This window comes from Melanerpes formicivorus, unplaced genomic scaffold (assembly GCF_026170545.1).
Source record: "Melanerpes formicivorus ecotype bairdi unplaced genomic scaffold, bMelFor1.0.p_v2 SCAF_103, whole genome shotgun sequence".
NCBI classification, from domain to species: Eukaryota; Metazoa; Chordata; class Aves; order Piciformes; family Picidae; genus Melanerpes; species Melanerpes formicivorus.
Window position 1 is genome coordinate 819,183 of NW_027142455.1, and position 18,212 is coordinate 837,394.

The 18,212-nt window shown below is 58.6% G+C and overlaps 1 protein-coding gene across 1 annotated transcript in view; it reads right to left on the reverse strand.

Annotated features, from left to right (window-relative positions):
- The window catches only part of LRP5 (LDL receptor related protein 5), a 141,572-nt gene extending 135,244 nt beyond the window's left edge, over positions 1-6,328 (reverse strand). The window contains exon 1 of the mRNA XM_068166684.1: positions 6,194-6,328. Within this exon, the coding sequence (XP_068022785.1) occupies positions 6,194-6,284 (91 nt within the window). The 5' untranslated portion in view covers positions 6,285-6,328. The remainder of the gene's footprint in view (positions 1-6,193) is intronic.
- Positions 6,329-18,212: the final 11,884 nt, after the last annotated feature.

The following is an 18,212-nucleotide window of genomic DNA, read 5'->3' on the forward strand; positions in this document are numbered from 1 at the left end:
AGCAGGGCACCCAGGGCAGGGCACATCCAGGTGGGGTTGGAAAGGCTCCAGAGCAGGAGACTCCACAGCCTCTCTGGGCAGCCTGCTCCAGGCCTCCAGCAGCCTCACACCTAAGAAGTTTCTCCTGATCTTGAGGTGGAACCTCCTGGGTTCCAGTTTGTGTCCCTTGCCCCTTGCCCTGTCCCAGGACAGCACTGAGCAGAGCCTGGCCCCTCCCTGCCCCCCACCCCTCAGGGATTTACAGACATTGCTCAGATCCCTCTCAGCCTTCTCCTCTGCAGGCTCTCAGCCCCAGGGCTCAGCCTTCCCTCCTCACACAGCTGCTCCAGGCCCTTCAGCATCCTCACAGCCTGCCCTGGACTCTCTCCAGCAGTTCTCTGTCTCTCCTGACCTGGGGAGCCCAGAACTGGACACAGTATTCCAGATGTATTCTCACCAGGGCAGAATAGAGGGGGAGTAGAACCAACCTTGCCCTGCTGACCACACTCCTCTAGATGCACCCCAGGACACCACTGGCTTCTTGGCCACAAGGGCACATTGCTGTCCCATGGAGAACCTATGGTCCACAAGGATACTGAGGTCCTTCTCCTCAGACCTGCTTTCCAGCAGGCCAATCCCTCCCCTGTCCTGCTGCAGGACTTGTTCCTCCTCAGGTGCAGGAGTCTACACTTGCCCTTGGTGAACTTCATGATGCTCTCTTTCCCAACTCTCCACCATGGCCAGGTCCCACCGGATGGCATCACAGCCTGAGGGGATGTCTGCAACTCCTCCCAGTCTGCTATCATCAGCAACCTGGCTGAGGGTCCACTCTGTCCCCTCATCCAGTCAGTAAGATGATGTTGAACAAGCCTGGAGCCAGTCCTGACCCCTGGCCAACACCAGCAGCCACAGGCCTCCAACTGGACTCTGCACCACTGATCACAACCTTCTGAGCTCTCTTGATCAGCCACTTCTCAAGGCACCTCACTGTCCACTCTCCTGACCTGCACTTCCTGAGCTCACCTAGGAAGATGTTATGGGAGACCATGTCCAAAGTCCTGTTGAAGTCAAGGCAGACACCATCCACTGCTCCCCCTGCATCTCCCCATCACAGAAGGCCATCAGCCTCAGTCAAAAATGTATTCAGCTAAATGAAACATCCTGCAATGCCCCTGACCCTCAACACCCTGACCAACCCTTCAGCCACCCCACACTCCCCAGCCCAGGTCTTCAGCTATTTTCAGTGCTCAGTGAACAGCAACCACAAGGATGCAATGCTGAGGAGCTCCACAACCTGATTCTTCCAAGAAAGATCTAAACTGAAAGAAGTGTTGGCTCAGGATCTCCTACCAAAAGCTCCTCTGAACAATACTTTGTGGGGCAGGCTTCCCCTTTTCTCACCACAGCTGTTTGATCACCCAAAGTCTCCAGAGCTGCTCCAAAGTATCCCTCAGCCCTCTCACCAGACTGTCCACGGCCTAAACCACTGGGGGTAGGAGTCTCCAGAAGTATTTGTTCCAGTGCAGGAGTCTCAGCTGTGGGAGATGGCACATCTTTAACTCCTTCAGAAAGTCCCAGCCATCCAAAGAACACCTGGAAGGGCTCTGGCCTGCTGCAGCCCCAGCCAACATCCTGCTGAGCTGCTCCTGCCCTAAGGAGCTGGCAGTGCTGGGGGACACATCCTGCTGGAAAGCAACAGTGTGGAACATGAAACACACCCCTGCAGCCTCTGAACAAACCAGACTCCCCTGGGCAGAGTAGGATGGGCTCATAAACTGGCATGGCCATGAACTGGGGGGATCACAGAATGTTAGAGGTTAGACTGGACCTCAAAAGATCAAGACCAACCCCTGCCAGGGCAGGGCACCCAGAACACATCCAGGGGGGGTTGGAAAGGCTCCAGAGCAGGAGACTCCACAACCTCTCTGGGCAGCCTGCTCCAGGCTCTGGCAGCCTCACAGGGACAAAGGTTTCCCTTCTGTTCCCCTGGCACCTCCCCTGCTCCAGCTTGCCCCCAGTGCCCCTTGTGCTGTCCTTGGCCATCCCTGAGCAGAGCCTGGCTCCAGCCCTGCACAGCTTTATCCCCAGCACTGAGGGCAGCCCTCAGGCTGCTCTGCTCCCAGCCCCAGCTGCCTCAGCCTGGCCTCACAGGAGAGGTTCCACTGCCTGCAGCAGCTCTGTGCCTCTGGGCTGGACTCTCTCAAGCAGTTCCCTGAGGTCCTTCTGGAACTGAGGGGCCCAGAGCTGGACACAAGACTGCAGATGAGGCCTCAGCAGGGCAGAGCAGAGGGGCAGGAAAACCTCTCTGTACCAACTCATCACAGCCCTTCTAACACACCCCAGGATGCTTATGCTACCACAGCTCTTCTCTTGAAGCTATCTGACTTGTTCACAGAGGTCTTGAACACAAAACACCAACTATTTCCTCCAAGTGCTGTGGACTTTTCCAGACACATCAACTGCCATGAGAACTCCTGAACTTACAGAAGCCAACTGTTTAGCAGGGGCTTAGGTTGAAGAGGCAAGGGGAAAAACACAAGCTAAGAGGATCTCTGAGACTGCAAAGAAGTGAAGTTACCACAATAGCTTCTTTCTCCAGTCATTTAAAACCAGTTATTGTTCTCCACCTCAAGATGGCAGGTTGCTTCCACCCAGCACAGTACGTCCACACAGCAAAACCCACAGCTCACATCCAACTAAACCTTCTCACAGAGGTCCTTCCTGAGCATCACAAAGACTGACGTTGATTCCTGCTTTGACAAAGAGAGAAACAGCTCCTTTCAACTCTGCCCTGCTGGCTAAACTTTAACCAGAAGCAGAGCTGCACTGGACATTCTCTACAGGCCACGTGTGTACAGTGGAGGAGAGGTTTTGTAACCTCTGTTTGCTGTTCTGCTGCCAGCCCTCAGCATGACAATAAAGGATAACATATTCCCAGAAACAGCCTGGAGAGGAGACAGCTCCAGGGAGACCTCAGAGCAGCCTTGCAGTACCTGAAAGGCTCCAGGAGAGCTGGGGAGGGACTTTGGAGAAGGGCTGGCAGTGCCAGGACGAGCAGGGGCAGATTTAGAATGGACAATGGAAAGAAATGGTTGAGAGTGAGGCTGGGGAGACTCTGGCACAGGCTGCCCAGGGAGGCTGTGGCTGCCTCCTGCCTGGAGGGGTTCAGGGCCAGGCTGGATGAGGCCCTGAGCAGCCTGTGCTGGTGGGAGGTGTCCCTGCCCATGGCAGGGGCTGGAGGAGATGATCTCTGAGCTCCCTTCCAAACATACTCTGGTTCTACAGTGGGAGGAATTTTGAAACATCTCTGGATGAAGTGACTCTAATTCAAATGAAATAGTAACAAATACCCCTACCCAAGAGACAACTCATCCCATCTGGAGAGGTGACTCAGTGCTCTGAAGTATCAGCTCAAACTTCACAATCAGTCTGGACTCAGACTCCTAGAACTCTTGAGGCTGGAAAAGGCCCTGGAGATCTCCAAGTCCAAGTACTCACCTAGAGCTCACAGTCCCAGCACTGCTGCTAAGCCACCACTTGCAGCACTTCCTCCTTGATTCAAGAGGATTTATGACGGTGACTCCTGGCAGAGCCTCACACCATGCTAGCAGCAGGATGAAAACAGTCCTGAATCAACGAGAGCCTGACTACAACGGCACTGGAGCGCAGCTGAGGACTCCCACCCAGCACACTGCCCCCTTCTCAAGGCAGCAAGTGCTCCCCCCTGCCAGGTCCTGCACTTAAACATCACCACAGGTGTCACCAGCTTCAGGTCATCCCAGGCAAGCCCAGGCAGATCAAAAGCCATTTCTCAGTTGTGCTCAAAGGTGGGTTTTCTTTCACACTGCATCTCTACTTCCAAACTCTTGCAACCATCCTGCCACGCAGAACTCTCTGTTCACCTTCTGTGTTCCTTAGACTCAGACTGAGACGCCTTCCACTGGAGAAAGCTGAGACACAGGCTCACAGGTTTAGGAAGTCCTCTGGTACAGGACAGGCAACAGGCAACCAACCTTTTGTGAGTTCACTAGTAGTCATTCTGGCCTGAGACAATCCTTAAGCAATTACTTCATCAAGAATTATCTCAACTCCTTCCAGGCTTTAAGAGCCCCACACACAACACCTGTGCAGCACTGGACAGTCCCAGCTTACAGCACTGCTCTGCTGTGGCTCCTTCATCCCCTGCACAAGCAGGAGATTCCTCCCCTGACTCAACCATCGTTTTGTTTTATCTCAGTGAAAGCAGAGCTGAGTGAAACCCCTGGCTGGAGCAGGTTTCTCTTCATTTCAAGCCACAGAAACCAAACCACTCTCAACACCACCGCATACAGAGCAAGGACTCAGCTCCACAGCAAAACCATTTCACAGCCAAAGAATTCAAGATCTTTCTGACACTCCAGACTTCCCAGAAGCTTTAACCCTGCCGAAGTTCCAGCACATCCCCCTCTTGCAGAGGTGTGTTTATGTGTTTTTAAGATAAGCACATCAAAACACTTTTTTAAGAGGCAAAAGCCCCTTCCAGCCAGGCTGAGGGAGTGGGGTTCTCAGGAACGGAACTAAAGCCACAGAGAGCCTCTGCCCAGCACATCTGAGCCCCTTCCAAAAGGCCAGCTGAGGCATCCAGAGCAAGCTCACAAAAGAATCCCATAGCACCCCACAGTACGGGGGCAGAACAAAAGCAGCAGCATTAACATTTACAACCAGAGCTCTTTAGCTAATGGCTAAAGCCCAGTACATTTGTGGAAGAGTTTCTCCCTGCTTGTTAAGGAAAGTGACTACTGACAGGGCCCCTACACCACCATAGAAGAACCACTCTCTCTGAAGCCAGGTGAACCAACACCAAACTCCAAGCTGCTTGCCCAGTCTGGCTGTGATCTCTTCCTAGGAGTTCCAAACACGAAGTTATTTATCTCTTAGAAAATACTCTTTTCTATCAGAGTTTATGAAGTAAATGCCAGAAAACCCTCAGCTTGCTCTCTCTTAAGACTCCAAGGAGTCACACGGGAACACGTCCAGGTGGGCCCCACGGTTTGCTCCTTCTCTCCTGCCCAGAAGATGCCAGTGGGGAGATGATGTGGGTCAGGGATGCCTGGGGTACGGGGTGGGAACCGCGACGCCCTCGTACTCAGAATAAGCAAGGCAGAATTCACACCTACACAGGGCTGCAAGCGACAACACAGAGCCATGAGGTCAACGGAATCTGGTCTGTTCTTCTGCCCTCACGACAGTCCCAATACCCACGGGAGGTGTGGAAAGGTGGCCCAGTAAAAGAGGCCCTGCGGTGATGCCCCGGCAGCCTCGGCCACGCTGCCGACTTTTCCGCACTCCGCGACACGGCACCAGCTGCGCTCGGCCGCCGGGACCGCCAGGCTGGGGCTGCCGGCTGCAGCCGAGCACAGCCCGCAGGCGCGGCTCTGACCCCCACCCGCGGCGGGACCAAGCGGGGCGCGGAGCAGCGCAGGGAGCTCGGGCGGCGATCGGACCCCGGCCCTCTCCGCACGGGGGCTGCCGGCTCGCGCGGGACCGGCAGGCTCGCTCCAGAACGGCGCTACCAGGGCAAGGCAAAAGGCAGGCTCCGTGCCCGGGATGGAGCAGCGCCCGCGGGACTGCACCCGGGCCGGGCCCCCGCGGGCCGGCCGGTTCCTCCCCGCCGCCCGTCCTGCTCCCGGCGACGGCCTAGAGCCTGAACACGGGGCGGGGGGGATCGCTCGTCTTCCCCCCACCCCCTCCGCAGCTCCGCCAAGAGTTTGTCGAGCGACACCCGACACCCACCGCTCCAAACCCCGGAGAAATCCCGGCCCCACACTGCGGGGCACGGGAGCCGGGGGGCGACTTTTGTTTCACCTTCGGCAGCCGCGGGCGCCCACCTGAGCCACCCCCGGGGGAACGGCGCAGCCCCCCCGGCCGAGCGTCCCGGGAGAAGAGCGAGGAGAGGCCTCCTCTTCCTGCGCCCCCCCTCTGCGGCCGAGGGAGACGAGGAGCAATAGTTTGGCTCGGGCTGGGGGGGCACAGGCACCCGCACCCAGCCGCCGTCCTCCTCCCGCCCCGTCCCGTCCCGTCCATGTGCGCGTCCGCGCCCCCCCGCCCCGCCGCAGCCCGTCCCGCCACCGCCCCGCCGGCGGAGCGCGGGGGAAAGTTTGCCCAAGTCCGACAACAAAAGGGAGAGCGGCTCTCGGCTCCCGCGCCCCGGGCCCCGCGCCCCCCGGCAGCTCACCCGCGGCCGAGCCCGGCTCGCAACGAAGCACCGAGGCGGCGAGAAGCCGCAGCAGCAGCAGCAGCGGGAGCGGCGGCGCCGCCGCCTCCATGTTGTGCCGCCGCAGCTGCCGGAGCGCACCCAGCGTCTCAGGCGGGCTCCATGCTCGGGGCGCTGCGCTCGGCGAGGAGGGAGGAGGCGGGGAAGGGGCAGGCGCTGGAGCCGACCCTCCCTCCCGTCCTCCTCCTCCTTCTCCTCCTCCTCCTCCTCCTCCCCCCGCCGCCAGGGAGGGGTCTGGGAGCCTGCTCGCCTCCGCAGCCCGGGGAGGAGCCGGAGCGCGGCGTCCCGCCGCAGCCGGCCCCACGCGTGGGTACACCTGGCCCGGGGGGGCATTTCAGGGGGTGCTTCGTGACGATTGGGTTTTCTCTCGTTCCTTCAGCAGCAGCTGTTCCAGAAGCAGGCAGGAGGCTCACAAAGCAGCCTTCCTCCGGCGGGTCCCGGAGTTCAGCGCAGGGATGCCCGCTCCTCTCCAGGCTCCAGGAAAAAGCGTGGCTGTTTGCTTCCCAGAGGGAGCTTTCGCCTTCCTCCTGCCACCCAAACAAAGGTCTGACCCAGCCCCGCTCCCACCTGACCTGGCAAAGAAAGGCGCACTCGGCAGCAAGCCCTCCGCACGTCGCGTTCCGCCGGCTCACCTGAAGGCATCGGCGCTGGGGAAGCGGCAGGAGCTCTGACCCGGGACGGGAGGCCTTTGCGGTGCTGGGGGCAGGCTGGAGAGGGCTGAGCAGCTCCTATCCTGCACCTTCCCCACGGCAGGACCGTCCCTACCTCCCCGGCAGGGGGAAAAAGGAGCAGTGCACATCAGGAATTCCTTCCGAGCCTCCATTCTGCCTTCTGCTGACACCAACTCCACAACAGGCCAAGAAAAGTTGCTAGGTGGCTTTGTACAGAGATGGGACAGGGGTCTGGCTGGCACCTCCCAGCCATTCCTGCAGCTTGCAGCAGCTGTAAATCACTGCAGGGAAGCAGCAAATGGTTGTCAGGTGTGGGAGTTTGGATCTGTATCAGAGGTGAGCAAGTTCCAGGTCTGCCAGTTGCCATGCACTGATCTATCTACCTTGCCATAGTCAGCGCAGGACTGTTTCAGTTGGAGATGACCTCCAAGATCATTGAGTCCAACTGCCAGCCCAACACTACCATGGCCACCAAACCCTGGCCCCAGGTGCCATGGCCACAGGTTTCTTGAACACCTCCAGGGATGGGGACTGCACCTCCTCCCTGGGCAGCCTGTGCCCACAGCAGCAGCTGACAGTACTTCTTGGTGCCCCGTGGATCCCTGCCCATCTCAAACACCAGGAACAATCCTCACTGTCAGTCCAGGCTGGGGTGATAGAAACGGCCCTGAGGAAAAGGACTTTGGGGTGCTGGGGGGGAGAAGCTGGAGAGGAGGCAGCAATGGGCACTGGCAGCACAGAAGGCCAAGGGCAGCCTGGGCTGCAGCCAAAGCAGTGTGGCCAGAGCTGGAGAGAGGATCCTGCCCCTCTGCTCTGCTCTGCTCTGGGGAGACCTCACCTGCAGGGCTGGGGCCAGCTGTGGGACCCTCAACACAGGAAGGCCCTGGGCCTGATGGAGAGGGTCCAGAGGAGGCTACAAAGTTAGTCAGGGGGCTGGAGAACCTCCTCTGTAGGGGCAGGCTGGGAGAGTTGGGGCTGTGCAGCCTGGAGAAGGCTCCAGGGAGACCTCAGAGCAACCTGCCAGGACCTGGAGGGGCTACAAGAAGGCTGCAGAGAGACTGTGCCCAAAGGCCTGCAGGGACAGGCTCAGGGGCAATGGCTTCAGAGCAGAGCAGAGCAGATGGAGATTGGATGTGAGGAACAAGTTGTGCCCCAGGAGGCTGCTGGAACCCTGCAGCAGGCTGCCCAGGGAGGTGGCTGAGGCTCCATCCCTGGAGCTGTTCCAGGGGAGGCTGGAGAGGGCTCTGGGCAGCCTGCTCCAGGGGAGGATGTCCCTGCTGGGGGCAGGGCTTGAGCTGGCTGAGCTCTGGAGGTCCCCTCCAGCCCAGCCCATGCTGTGATCCTGGGATCAGCTTTTGGGAACTGTTTCAGGTGCTGTTGGTTGCTCCATTGCAGATCTTCCTTCAGACTTCCTTCCATCAGAAGGGGGAAAGCAGCTGTTGGGTTTGGTCAGTGTTGGTACTCAGCTGAGCTAAGAAAGTTTAACAGCTGATGGAGTTGCAAAAGGCCTTACAGTGACCTGCAGGGGAAGCTCTCTTCTCTGTCTTGCTGCTGCTTTAATGCTTGTATCTTAAAGAGGCATCAATTTAGGTGGCATTGCAAACCCAGGACACAACTCAACTTGCTTGAAGACAGGAACAGCAGAGGTTGGGCTTCTGTCTTTCTTGTTGGAAGGTCTGTATGAAGCTGGAGTCCAAATCTGGGCTGCTGTAAATCATTCCTGGCAGAACTGTGTCTGAACCCCAACTGAAGAAAGGATTTGTTTTCAGTCTGTCTCAAATAAAAGCTGCCTGACAGCAGACAAATAACTGGAAGAAGGATTCCTTTGTTGAAGACAGTGATTTGACTTCACCTTTGATGGGTCCAGCCTCCTGCACTGTGGGAATTACCCAGCAGTGTCGCTGGGGACAGCTGAAGTCAGAGGTGGAGGCAGGACTCAGGACACAGCTGCACTTGCAGCAGGCACCAGGGAGCAGCACTGCATGGAGAGCACAGAATCACAGCATGGGCTGGGCTGGAAGGGAGCTCCAGAGCTCAGCCAGCCCAAGCCCTGCACTCAGCAGGGACATCCTCCCCTGGAGCAGGCTGCCCAGAGGCCTCTCCAGCCTCCCCTGGAACAGCTCCAGGGATGGAGCTTCAGCCACCTCCCTGGGCAGCCTGCTGCAGTGTTCCAGCAGCCTCCTGGGGCAGAACTTGTTCCTCACATCCAATCTCCATCTGCTCTGCTCTGCTCTGAAGCCATTGCCCCTGGGCCTGTCCCTGCAGGCCTTTGGGCACAGTCTCTCTGCAGCCTTCTTGGAGCCCCTCCAGGTACTGGCAGCTGCTCTGAGGTCTGCCTGGAGCCTTCTCCTCTCCAGGCTGAACACCCCCAGCTCCCTCAGCCTGGCCCCAGAGCAGAGCTGCTCCAACCCCCTGAGCATTCTCATGGCCTCCTCTGGACCATCAGCTCCATGTCCTTCCTATCTTGAGGGCTCCAGAGTTGGATGCAGCCCTGCAGGTGAGGTCTCCCCAGAGCAGAGCAGAGGGGCAGCATCACCCCTCTGGATCTGCTGGCAGCACTGCTTTGGGTGCAGCCCAGGAGACCCCTGTGCCAAACCCCATCAGCCTGAGAGGAGCAGCACCCACAGCCACAACTGGTTGCTGTGTCTCCATGGAGCCTGGCCTCTGATGGCATCAAGTTGGCTTCCCTGCACCAGCCACCTCCTTGCCCTAACTGGACCAAGGGAAAATTGTTGCTGAGATGACTTCACCAAAGCTCCTTGGGGTCTCAGAGCCTGCCCATGAGGCTGCAGGGGGGCAGCAGCAGCTTCTCTTTTAGCTGCCCACTGCTCCCAGCACTGATTATCCTGGGGCCTAAGATCCCACACTGGGATGTAACATGGCTGCTGAGATTCCTGCTCCATCCCAGTGTATCTCCCTGCCTGACTGCAGGGAGAAACAGCAGCATGGGAGCAGCACCCGGGGAGAGAAGCAGCACTGGAGAGAAGAGGCTGAAAGGGACAACACTGACTGAAGGGATGGCACTGGGAGACTTCCAAGCAGAGCAGTTGTCACCCTAAAAACAGAACCTGAGACCAGGGAGATCCACTGGTGATTGATTCATAGAATGGTTTCAGTTGGAAGGGAGCTCAGAGCTCAGCCAGCTCCAAGCCCCTGCCATGGCAGGGACACCTTCCACCAGCACAGGCTGCTCAAGGCCTCATCCAGCCTGGCCCTGAACCCCTCCAGGCAGGAGGCAGCCACAGCCTCCCTGGGCAGCCTGTGCCAGAGTCTCCCCAGCCTCACTCTCAACAATTTCTTCCTCCTCTCCACTCTCAATCTCCTCTCTCCCAGCTCAAAGCCATTGTTCCTCAGCCTGGCACTCCCAGCCCTTGTCCAGAGTCCCTCCCCAGCTCTCCTGGAGCCCTTCAGGCACTGCGAGGCTGCTCTGAGGTCTCCCTGCAGCCTTCTCTTCTGCAGCCTGATCAGGGCCACATGCCAACTGTTCTGCCATGGGTGACTATCTACAGGGGCAAAGCACTAAGTTCCATGTGACAGTGAAGTTTGCTCTTCAGCAGAGCACAGAACTGCTGGAAGGTTCATTCACAGAGTGGAGTATTCTGGCCTGCTACTCCCTTTCCTTCCTGACTAGGTCTGCCACCTCCAGTAGAAGTAGTGGTAGAGAAGAGGAGCTGAGAAGAGTACTGGTGGAGAAGGGGAGAAGAGAAATTGAAGGGGGAGGAATCTTATTGCTCTGTACAACTCCCTGAAAGGAGGCTGGGGTGAGGCTGCTGGTGTTGGTCCCTTCTCCCAAGGAGTCAGTGTCAGGATGAGAGGAAAAGGGTTTAAGTGGAGGGTTAGGCTGGATAGCAGGAAAAATTTCTTTCTGCCAGAGTGGTCAGGGGTTGGCACAGGCTGCCCAGGGAGGTGGTGGAGTCCCCAGCCCTGGAGGGGTTCAGGAAGCTGTAGGTGTGGTGCTCCAGGCTCATGGCAGCTGTTGGACTCGATGATCTTTGAGGGCTTTTCCAGCCTTATGATTCTACCAGGACTAGCAGGCTGGGTGGTAGCCACAAAGCTAAAACAACATGAGGGGAGAGACCTGCCCATGGGGGAAGGCAGCTGGGGAGAGAGTAGAATAGAATAGAATAGAATAGAATAGAATAGAATAGAATAGAATAGAATAGAATAGACCGGACCAGACCAGGTTGGAAGAGACCTTCAAGATCATCCAGTCCAACCCATCATCCAACACCACCTCATCAACTAAACCAAGCACCCTATCAAGTCTCCTCCTGAACACCTCCAGGGATGGGGACTCCACCACCCCCTGGGCAGCACATTCCCGTGGGCAATCTCTCTATGAAGAATTTCCTCCTAACATCCAGTCTGAACCTCCCCTGGCACAGCTTGAGACTGTGTCCTCTTGTTCTGGTGCTGCTTGCCTGGGAGAAGAGCCCAACCCCCACCTGGCTCCAACCTCCCTTCAGGGAGTTGGAGAGAGCAATGAGGTCTGCCCTGAGCCTCCTCTTCTCCAGGCTAAGCAACCCCAGCTCCCTCAGCCTCTCCTCACAGGGCTGTGCTCCAGACCCCTCCCCAGCTTTGTTGCCCTTCTCTGAAGCCATGGCAAACCAAGTGTGAGCCTGGAGCACAGGATTCCTCCCACCCAGCAGATGCCATCCTAAACTCAGCTCTGTGTGTAGGGGGATCTGGAGGAAATTAAAGTGGGGCAGCCCTGGAAAGAATTCTCACCCATGTGCTGCCTCCCCCCTGCTTTCCAACCCTGCAGTACCTCCTCCAGCAGGAGCAGGGGAGGCAAAGCTGTGCCATCCCTGCACTGTCTGCTGTGGAAGTGACAAACATCTTACCAGGGCAGAAAAACCCTGGTCCCATCCTTCCTCCTCACAGAAGGGAGAAGGATCCCTTCCCGTGCTGGGGGGCTCACAGGGCCCAAGCAGGGCTGCAAGAACAGAGCCAGGAGTGTATTTCACCCTGGCCAAGCCCAGGCCCAGCATTGCCTCAATGTCTCCCAGAGTAAAAGAAGCAGGGGGAATGATTTCCCTGCCGTTCCTCCTTTCCACATGGATTGGGAAGGCAGCTGCAGCAAGTTTGGGTCCTGGCCATAGGCAGCAGGAAAGGGAGAAATGCAGACTGGGAGCCCAGGGCTCCCTGGCCGAGCTCTGAGCAGCCCAGGGGCCGTTGCCATTGCTGACAGGGAAAGCAGAGCCATGCAGCGACACAGGAGGGGACAGGAAGAGCCCAGCTGGATCTGAGCCCTCAAGGTGTCCTCCATGGTGAGCCGGGCAGCAACCTTGGCTTGACTGAAATGCTCCAAGTGCTTTCTGCCTGTTTACTCCTCCTGGATCTCTCCTCTCTACAGCATCCTCTGCCAGCTGCCAGAGCTCTCTGAGCTGCCATGGAGCTGACATTTGATGGCAACTGCAGAGCCCTGAAGTGAATTTGCTGCCTTAGAAATGAGACTGAGAAGCACACAATGCTGGATGACTGGAGATCACCCCCTGCCGGAGCAGCATCACCTGGAGCAGGCTGCACAGGATGGTGTCCAGGTGGGTTTGAATGACTCCAGAGACTCCACCACCTCTCTGGGCAGCCTGTTCCAGCGCTCCACCAGCCTCAAAGCAATGTTCCTCCTGTGTGGATGGAACTTGTGATGGTCAGAATTGTGCCCATTACCTCTTGTCCTTTTGTTGGGCACCACTGCACAAAGCCTGGCCCTCTCCTCCTGACACCACCCTTTGGGTACTGATCAGCACTGGTGAGGTCCCCCTCTGCTGCTCTTCTCCAGACTAAACAGCCCCAAGCCCCTCAGCCCTTCTTCATCACAGAGCTGTTCCTGTGCCCTGCTCCTCTTCATAGCCCTTTGCTGTAGCCTCTCCAGCAGATCCCTGTCCCCCCTGAGCTGGGGAGCACAGCACTGGACACAGTGCTCCAGATGTGGTCTTTCTCCATGGAGCTGCTTCCCAGCAGGAGGATCCCCAGCCTGCAGTTAGGAAGGTGTTGCCACCACCACCACCTCCTCATCCAAAGAGAAGCTGCCAGCCAGAGGAGCAGTGCTGTGGTTTGTGTCATGCAGCTTCCCTGGCATGGCACCTCAGCAACCCAGCCTTGTCTGCATGGCAGCTCCCTTCCTGCCCAGATAACCTCCCAGAGGCACTGCCTGCTCGAACCAGCACATTCTGCTATGCAGAGATGGGAAGGAGCCACCTTCCCAGCTCAGATCCAGCGCAGTGATCCTTCAGCCTGGGCTTTCCAGGCTGCTTTTGAGGTGCTCCTAAAAGTGACACTGAGAAGCAAACCAAACTTTGCTTCCTTCACATCGTCTCTGCAGGACACTTCCTGGTTCTTGGGAAGGTTTTAAGGGTTGCAGAAAGGTTGAAAGGCTTGGGGTGCTCAGGGAAAGGTCAGGTGTCAGAAGACACCCTGTGAAAGAGCAGAAGGGCATTGGAGATACCACTGCAGAACCGTCACATGGGGCTGGAGCACCTCCCTATGGGCACAGGCTGGCAGAGTTGGGGCTGTGCAGCCTGGAGAGGAGAAGGCTCCAGGGAGACCTCAGAGCAGCCTCCCAGTACCTGAAGGGCTCCAGGAGAGCTGGGGAGGGACTCTGGAGAAGGGCTGGGAGTGCCAGGCTGAGGAACAATGGCTTTGAGCTGGGAGAGAGGAGACTGAGAGTGGAGAGGAGGAAGAAATTGTTGAGAGTGAGGCTGGGGAGACTCTGGCACAGGCTGCCCAGGGAGGCTGTGGCTGCCTCCTGCCTGGAGGGGTTCAGGACCAGGCTGGATGAGGCCCTGAGCAGCCTGTGCTGGTGGGAGGTGTCCCTGCCTATGGCAGGGGGCTGGGGCAGGGTGATCTTTCAGGCCCCTTCCAACCCAACCCCTTCTGTAACTCTGACTTAGCATCCATTGTGCTTACTGTATTCTACCTGAGCTGGAGAACTTCCCCAGCCAGGCTCCAGTGCCACCTCTGGAACTGCAGCAGCAGCATGTCAGTGCAGCCACTGCCAGGGCCACCAGCTCAGCCAGGCTGCTTGTGGCAGACACAGGCAGGGCTAACAGCCCAGCAAAGCCCCAGCTCTGTCAGATACACAGCCTCTATTGCAGGGGATGGATCTTGGTGGGGCTGGCATGGGTTAAGGCAGAGAGCAGCAAGCCTGCAGCTTTTGCCAGTGCTTGACTTTGTCCACAGTTCCCAGGCTCTGTCTGCCAAGAGTTTCTGCTCCAGCAGGGACAAACAGGACACATGTGCCAGAAACTCCAGCCCAGGGAAATCTGTGGACACTGCAAGCCAAAGGGGTCAGAGTGCTACAGGACAGCAACTTCCTGGCAGAAGGGAGTTGAAGGCTCACAGAGCTCTGCAAGAGGAAACTGATATTGAAAGAAGTGTGGCAAATGTCCCACTGCTATCATCTGAAACAACACTGCAGGGGGGTCTGTGTCAGTGGGGGGGTACAGAGCCTGTTCCCCAGCCTCCCTCTGCCCAGCAGCCTCAGCACAGAGAGGCTGGCACTGCCTGAGAGCACCGCCAGGAAAAGTCCTGCAAACACACAGAGAGCTCCCTGGGGTTTGCTGGTGGGGACTCTTGGACTGGGAATGCTCTCCTGGTTCCAACTGCACTGCTGCTGGAGCCAGCAGGACAGCAGCAGCTCCCTGCACCCCACCAGCAAGGGCTGCTCTGCAAAGCCTCCATGGCAGCTGCCTTTGCAGGGCTGCTGCTGAATGACCTCTCGTGGGATGGACATGCTTGGCACTGCAGCTGCACCTCAGCTCTGCTCTCTGAGCTCTGGGTCAGAGGGGAAGCATTCTGCAGTGACAAGGAAGTTCAGCTGCAGAGGAAGGAGACCTTCACCATCTGCAGTCTGCCAAACTCCTGGAGATCTGCTGCTGAGGACCCCTGCTCAGTCTGGGGGCCTGGGCTTACTGCTGTGCCTGGGCTGAGCTTTGCCTGCACACAGTCCAGAGGGCTGCTCTGTGGTGTTCTGCACTGACTTGCAGGCACTGTGCTGCTGTTCAGAGCCTGCAGCTGACTGGCAGTCATTTGCATTTCAGTTGTTCTGATAGACAAAACTCATCTGCTGCTTGTGCCAAGCCTGCATTCCTTGAGGGGGCAGATTGAGAGTGGATAGTGGAAAGAAATTCTTGCCAGTGAGGCTGGGGAGACTGGCACAGGCTGCCCAGGGAGGCTGTGGCTGCCTCCTGCCTGGAGGGGTTCAGGGCCAGGCTGGATGAGGCCCTGAGCAGCCTGTGCTGGTGGGAGGTGTCCCTGCCCATGGCAGGGGGCTGGAGCTAGCTGAACTCTGAGGTCCCTTCCAAGCCAAGCCTGCTGTGAGTCTGTGAGGGCAGGAATCCTGCCCTCAGAGCTGCTCTGCCCTGTGCTGCCTGAGCAATGCCAGTATTTCTGTGGCACTCTAAGGCAATGGCAAAACCTGAAGCTGTCAACACAGAGCTAAGTGCTGAAGTGGCATGAAGCCCAGACCTGAGTCACAGCATCACAAGACTGCTCTGGGTTGAAAGGGACTATGAAAGGTCATCGTGCAGCCAGCAGGGACATCCCCAACCAGAGCAGGTTGCTCAGACCCACATCGATCCCTGCCCTGCACTGCTGCCAGCCATGGGGCAGCTCCCAGCTCTCTGGGCAGCCTGGGCCAGGCTCTCCCCATGCCCAGTGGCAAACATTTCTCCTTCTCTCCACTCTCAATCCCCTTTTGCAGTTCAAACCGTCCCCCCTCAGCCTGGCCCAACAGGCCCTGCTCCAACCTCTGTCCCCAGCTTGCTTCAGGTCCTGGGAGGCCACCAGAAGGTCTCCTGGAGCCTTCTCCTCTGCAGGCTGCCCAAGGCCAACTCTCTCAGCCTGGCTCCCAGCAGAGGGCTTCCAGCCCTGCCAGCACTGCTGTGGCCTCCTCTGGCCCTGCTCCAGCAGCTCCCTGCCTGTGCTGGGCTCAGGACCCCAGTTCTGGGGCCCCCAGCACAAGAAGGACCTGGAGCTGCTGGAGAGGCTCCAGAGGAGGCCACCAAGAGGAGCAGAGGCTGCAGAACCTCCCCTGTGGGGCCAGGCTGGAAGAGCTGGGGCTGTGCAGCCTGGAGAAGAGAAGGCTGCAGGGAGACCTCAGAGCAGCCTTGCAGTGCCTGAAGGGCTCCAGGAGAGCTGGGGAGGGACTCTGGCCAAGGGCTGGGAGTGCCAGGATGAGGAACAATGGCTTTGAGCTGGGAGAGAGGAGACTGAGAGTGGAGAGGAGGAAGAAATTGTTGAGAGTGAGGCTGGGGAGACTCTGGCACAGGCTGCCCAGGGAGGCTGTGGCTGCCTCCTGCCTGGAGGGGTTCAGGACCAGGCTGGATGAGGCCCTGAGCAGCCTGTGCTGGTGGGAGGCATTGGAGCTGGATGATCTCTTAAGGCCCTTCCAACCCAAAGCATTCTTTGCATTTCCTGTGAAGGTGCAGCACAGACTGGAGGTCAGGAGCTCCACTGCCAGCCACAGCCGCAGACTGAGGTCCTTCCCTGGATGTTGACAGCAGTAAGGAAGTCTCTTTGCCTCTGGCAGGTGCCTCAGATCAGGGGTGATGTCAGCAGGGCTGAGGCCATGCTCAGCTCCGTCCTGTGGGTGGTGAAGCTGCCAGGCAAGGCTTGCTCCATGCCAGTAGCATGTGAACCTGCTGGGCATGCCGTGGGAAGGGCCTCCTGGCCTGGCTCAGTGCCATGGCCACGGAGATATTCTCATGGGAGATGTTGAAACTGACCCTGGGTGCAGGCTGTGAGCCCTACCTGCTGTCTGCTGGCTGACAGCCTGCCTGTGGGTCCTGCTGGGACTGCACAGCAGCCTCCTGCTGGCTGCCAGGCAGAGGAGAAGCAAGTTCAGGGAGCAGAACATGGAAGTGAGCTGAGGGAGAATGCTGCAGACAGATGTAATGGAGGGGGTGAAAACCAGCCCTGAGTTGAAGGAAAACCAGCCCTGAACTGAGGGAAAAACCAGCCCTGATCAAGTCTGCTACAAGGAACTGCTCTGGTGAGACCTCACCTGGAGTGCTGTCCAGCTCTGGGCCCCCCAGCACAAGAGGGACCTGGAGCTGTTGTGGCAGAGCCAGGGGAGGCCATGGAAATGCTCAGAGGCTGCAGCAGGTCTGCTGTGGGGCCAGGCTGGGAGGGTTGGGGCTGTGCAGCCTGGAGAGGAGAAGGCTCCAGGGAGACCTCAGCTGCAGTTCAGTATCTGCAGGGGAGCTGCAGGCAGCTGGGGAGGGACTGTTCAGGAGAGGCTGTGGGGATAGGCCAAGGGGCAAGGGTTTGGAACTGTAGCAGGGCAGAGTCAGGTTGGAGCTCAGGAGGGAGCTGTGCCCAGGGAGGCTGGGGAGAGTCTGGCACAGGCTGCCCAGGGAGGTGGTTGAGGCTCCATCCCTGGAGCCATTCAGGCTCAGCCTGGCTGTGTCCCTGGGCAGCCTGCTCTGGCTGGAGCTGTCCCTGCTGCCCATGGCAGGGAGATGCCCTGGGAGGCTCCTTGCCACCCGTGCAGCCTGGCTGTGCAGATGCCGGTGCCGAGGCAGCCGCTGGAGCGGAGCCTGCTCGGCGCCGCGGGCAGAGGAGGAGAGCTTTGCCGAGAGGCAGGCGGCACCCTGCCCGTGCCACAGCTGCGGAGGCTCTGTGGCAGTGCCTGGAGGTCCGGAGCAGGACCAGGAGCCTGCAGATGGCAGCAGTGCTGAGCACCCAGCCAGCTGCCGGCACCGCTGCAGCAGAGTCCTGCTGGGACCTGGGGATCAGCTTCTGCTTGGCAGAGAGCCGCAGGACGGTCTGGGCTGGAAGGGAGCTCCAGAGCTCAGCCAGCCCAAGCCCTGCCCCCAGCAGGGACATCCTCCCCTGGAGCAGGCTGCCCAGAGCCCTCTCCAGCCTCCCCTGGAACAGCTCCAGGGATGGAGCCTCAGCCACCTCCCTGGGCAGCCTGCTGCAGTGTTCCAGCAGCCTCCTGGGGCAGAACTTGTTCCTCACATCCAATCTCAATCTGCTCTGCTCTGCTCTGAAGCCATTGCCCCTGGGCCTGTCCCTGCAGGCCTCTGGGCACAGTCTCTCTGCAGCCTTCTTGTAGCCCCTGTAGGTCCTGGCAGGCTGCTCTGAGGTCTGCCTGGAGCCTTCTCCAGGTTGCACAGCCCCAACTCTCCCAGCCTGCTCCCACAGGGGAGGTTCTCCAGCCCCCTGACCAACTTTGTAGCCTCCTCTGGACCCTCTCCATCAGCAGCATGTCCTTCCTGTCTAGAGGGCTCCAGAGTTGGATGCAGCCCTGCAGGTGAGGTCTCCCCAGAGCAGAGCAGAGGGGCAGCATCACCTCTCTGAAG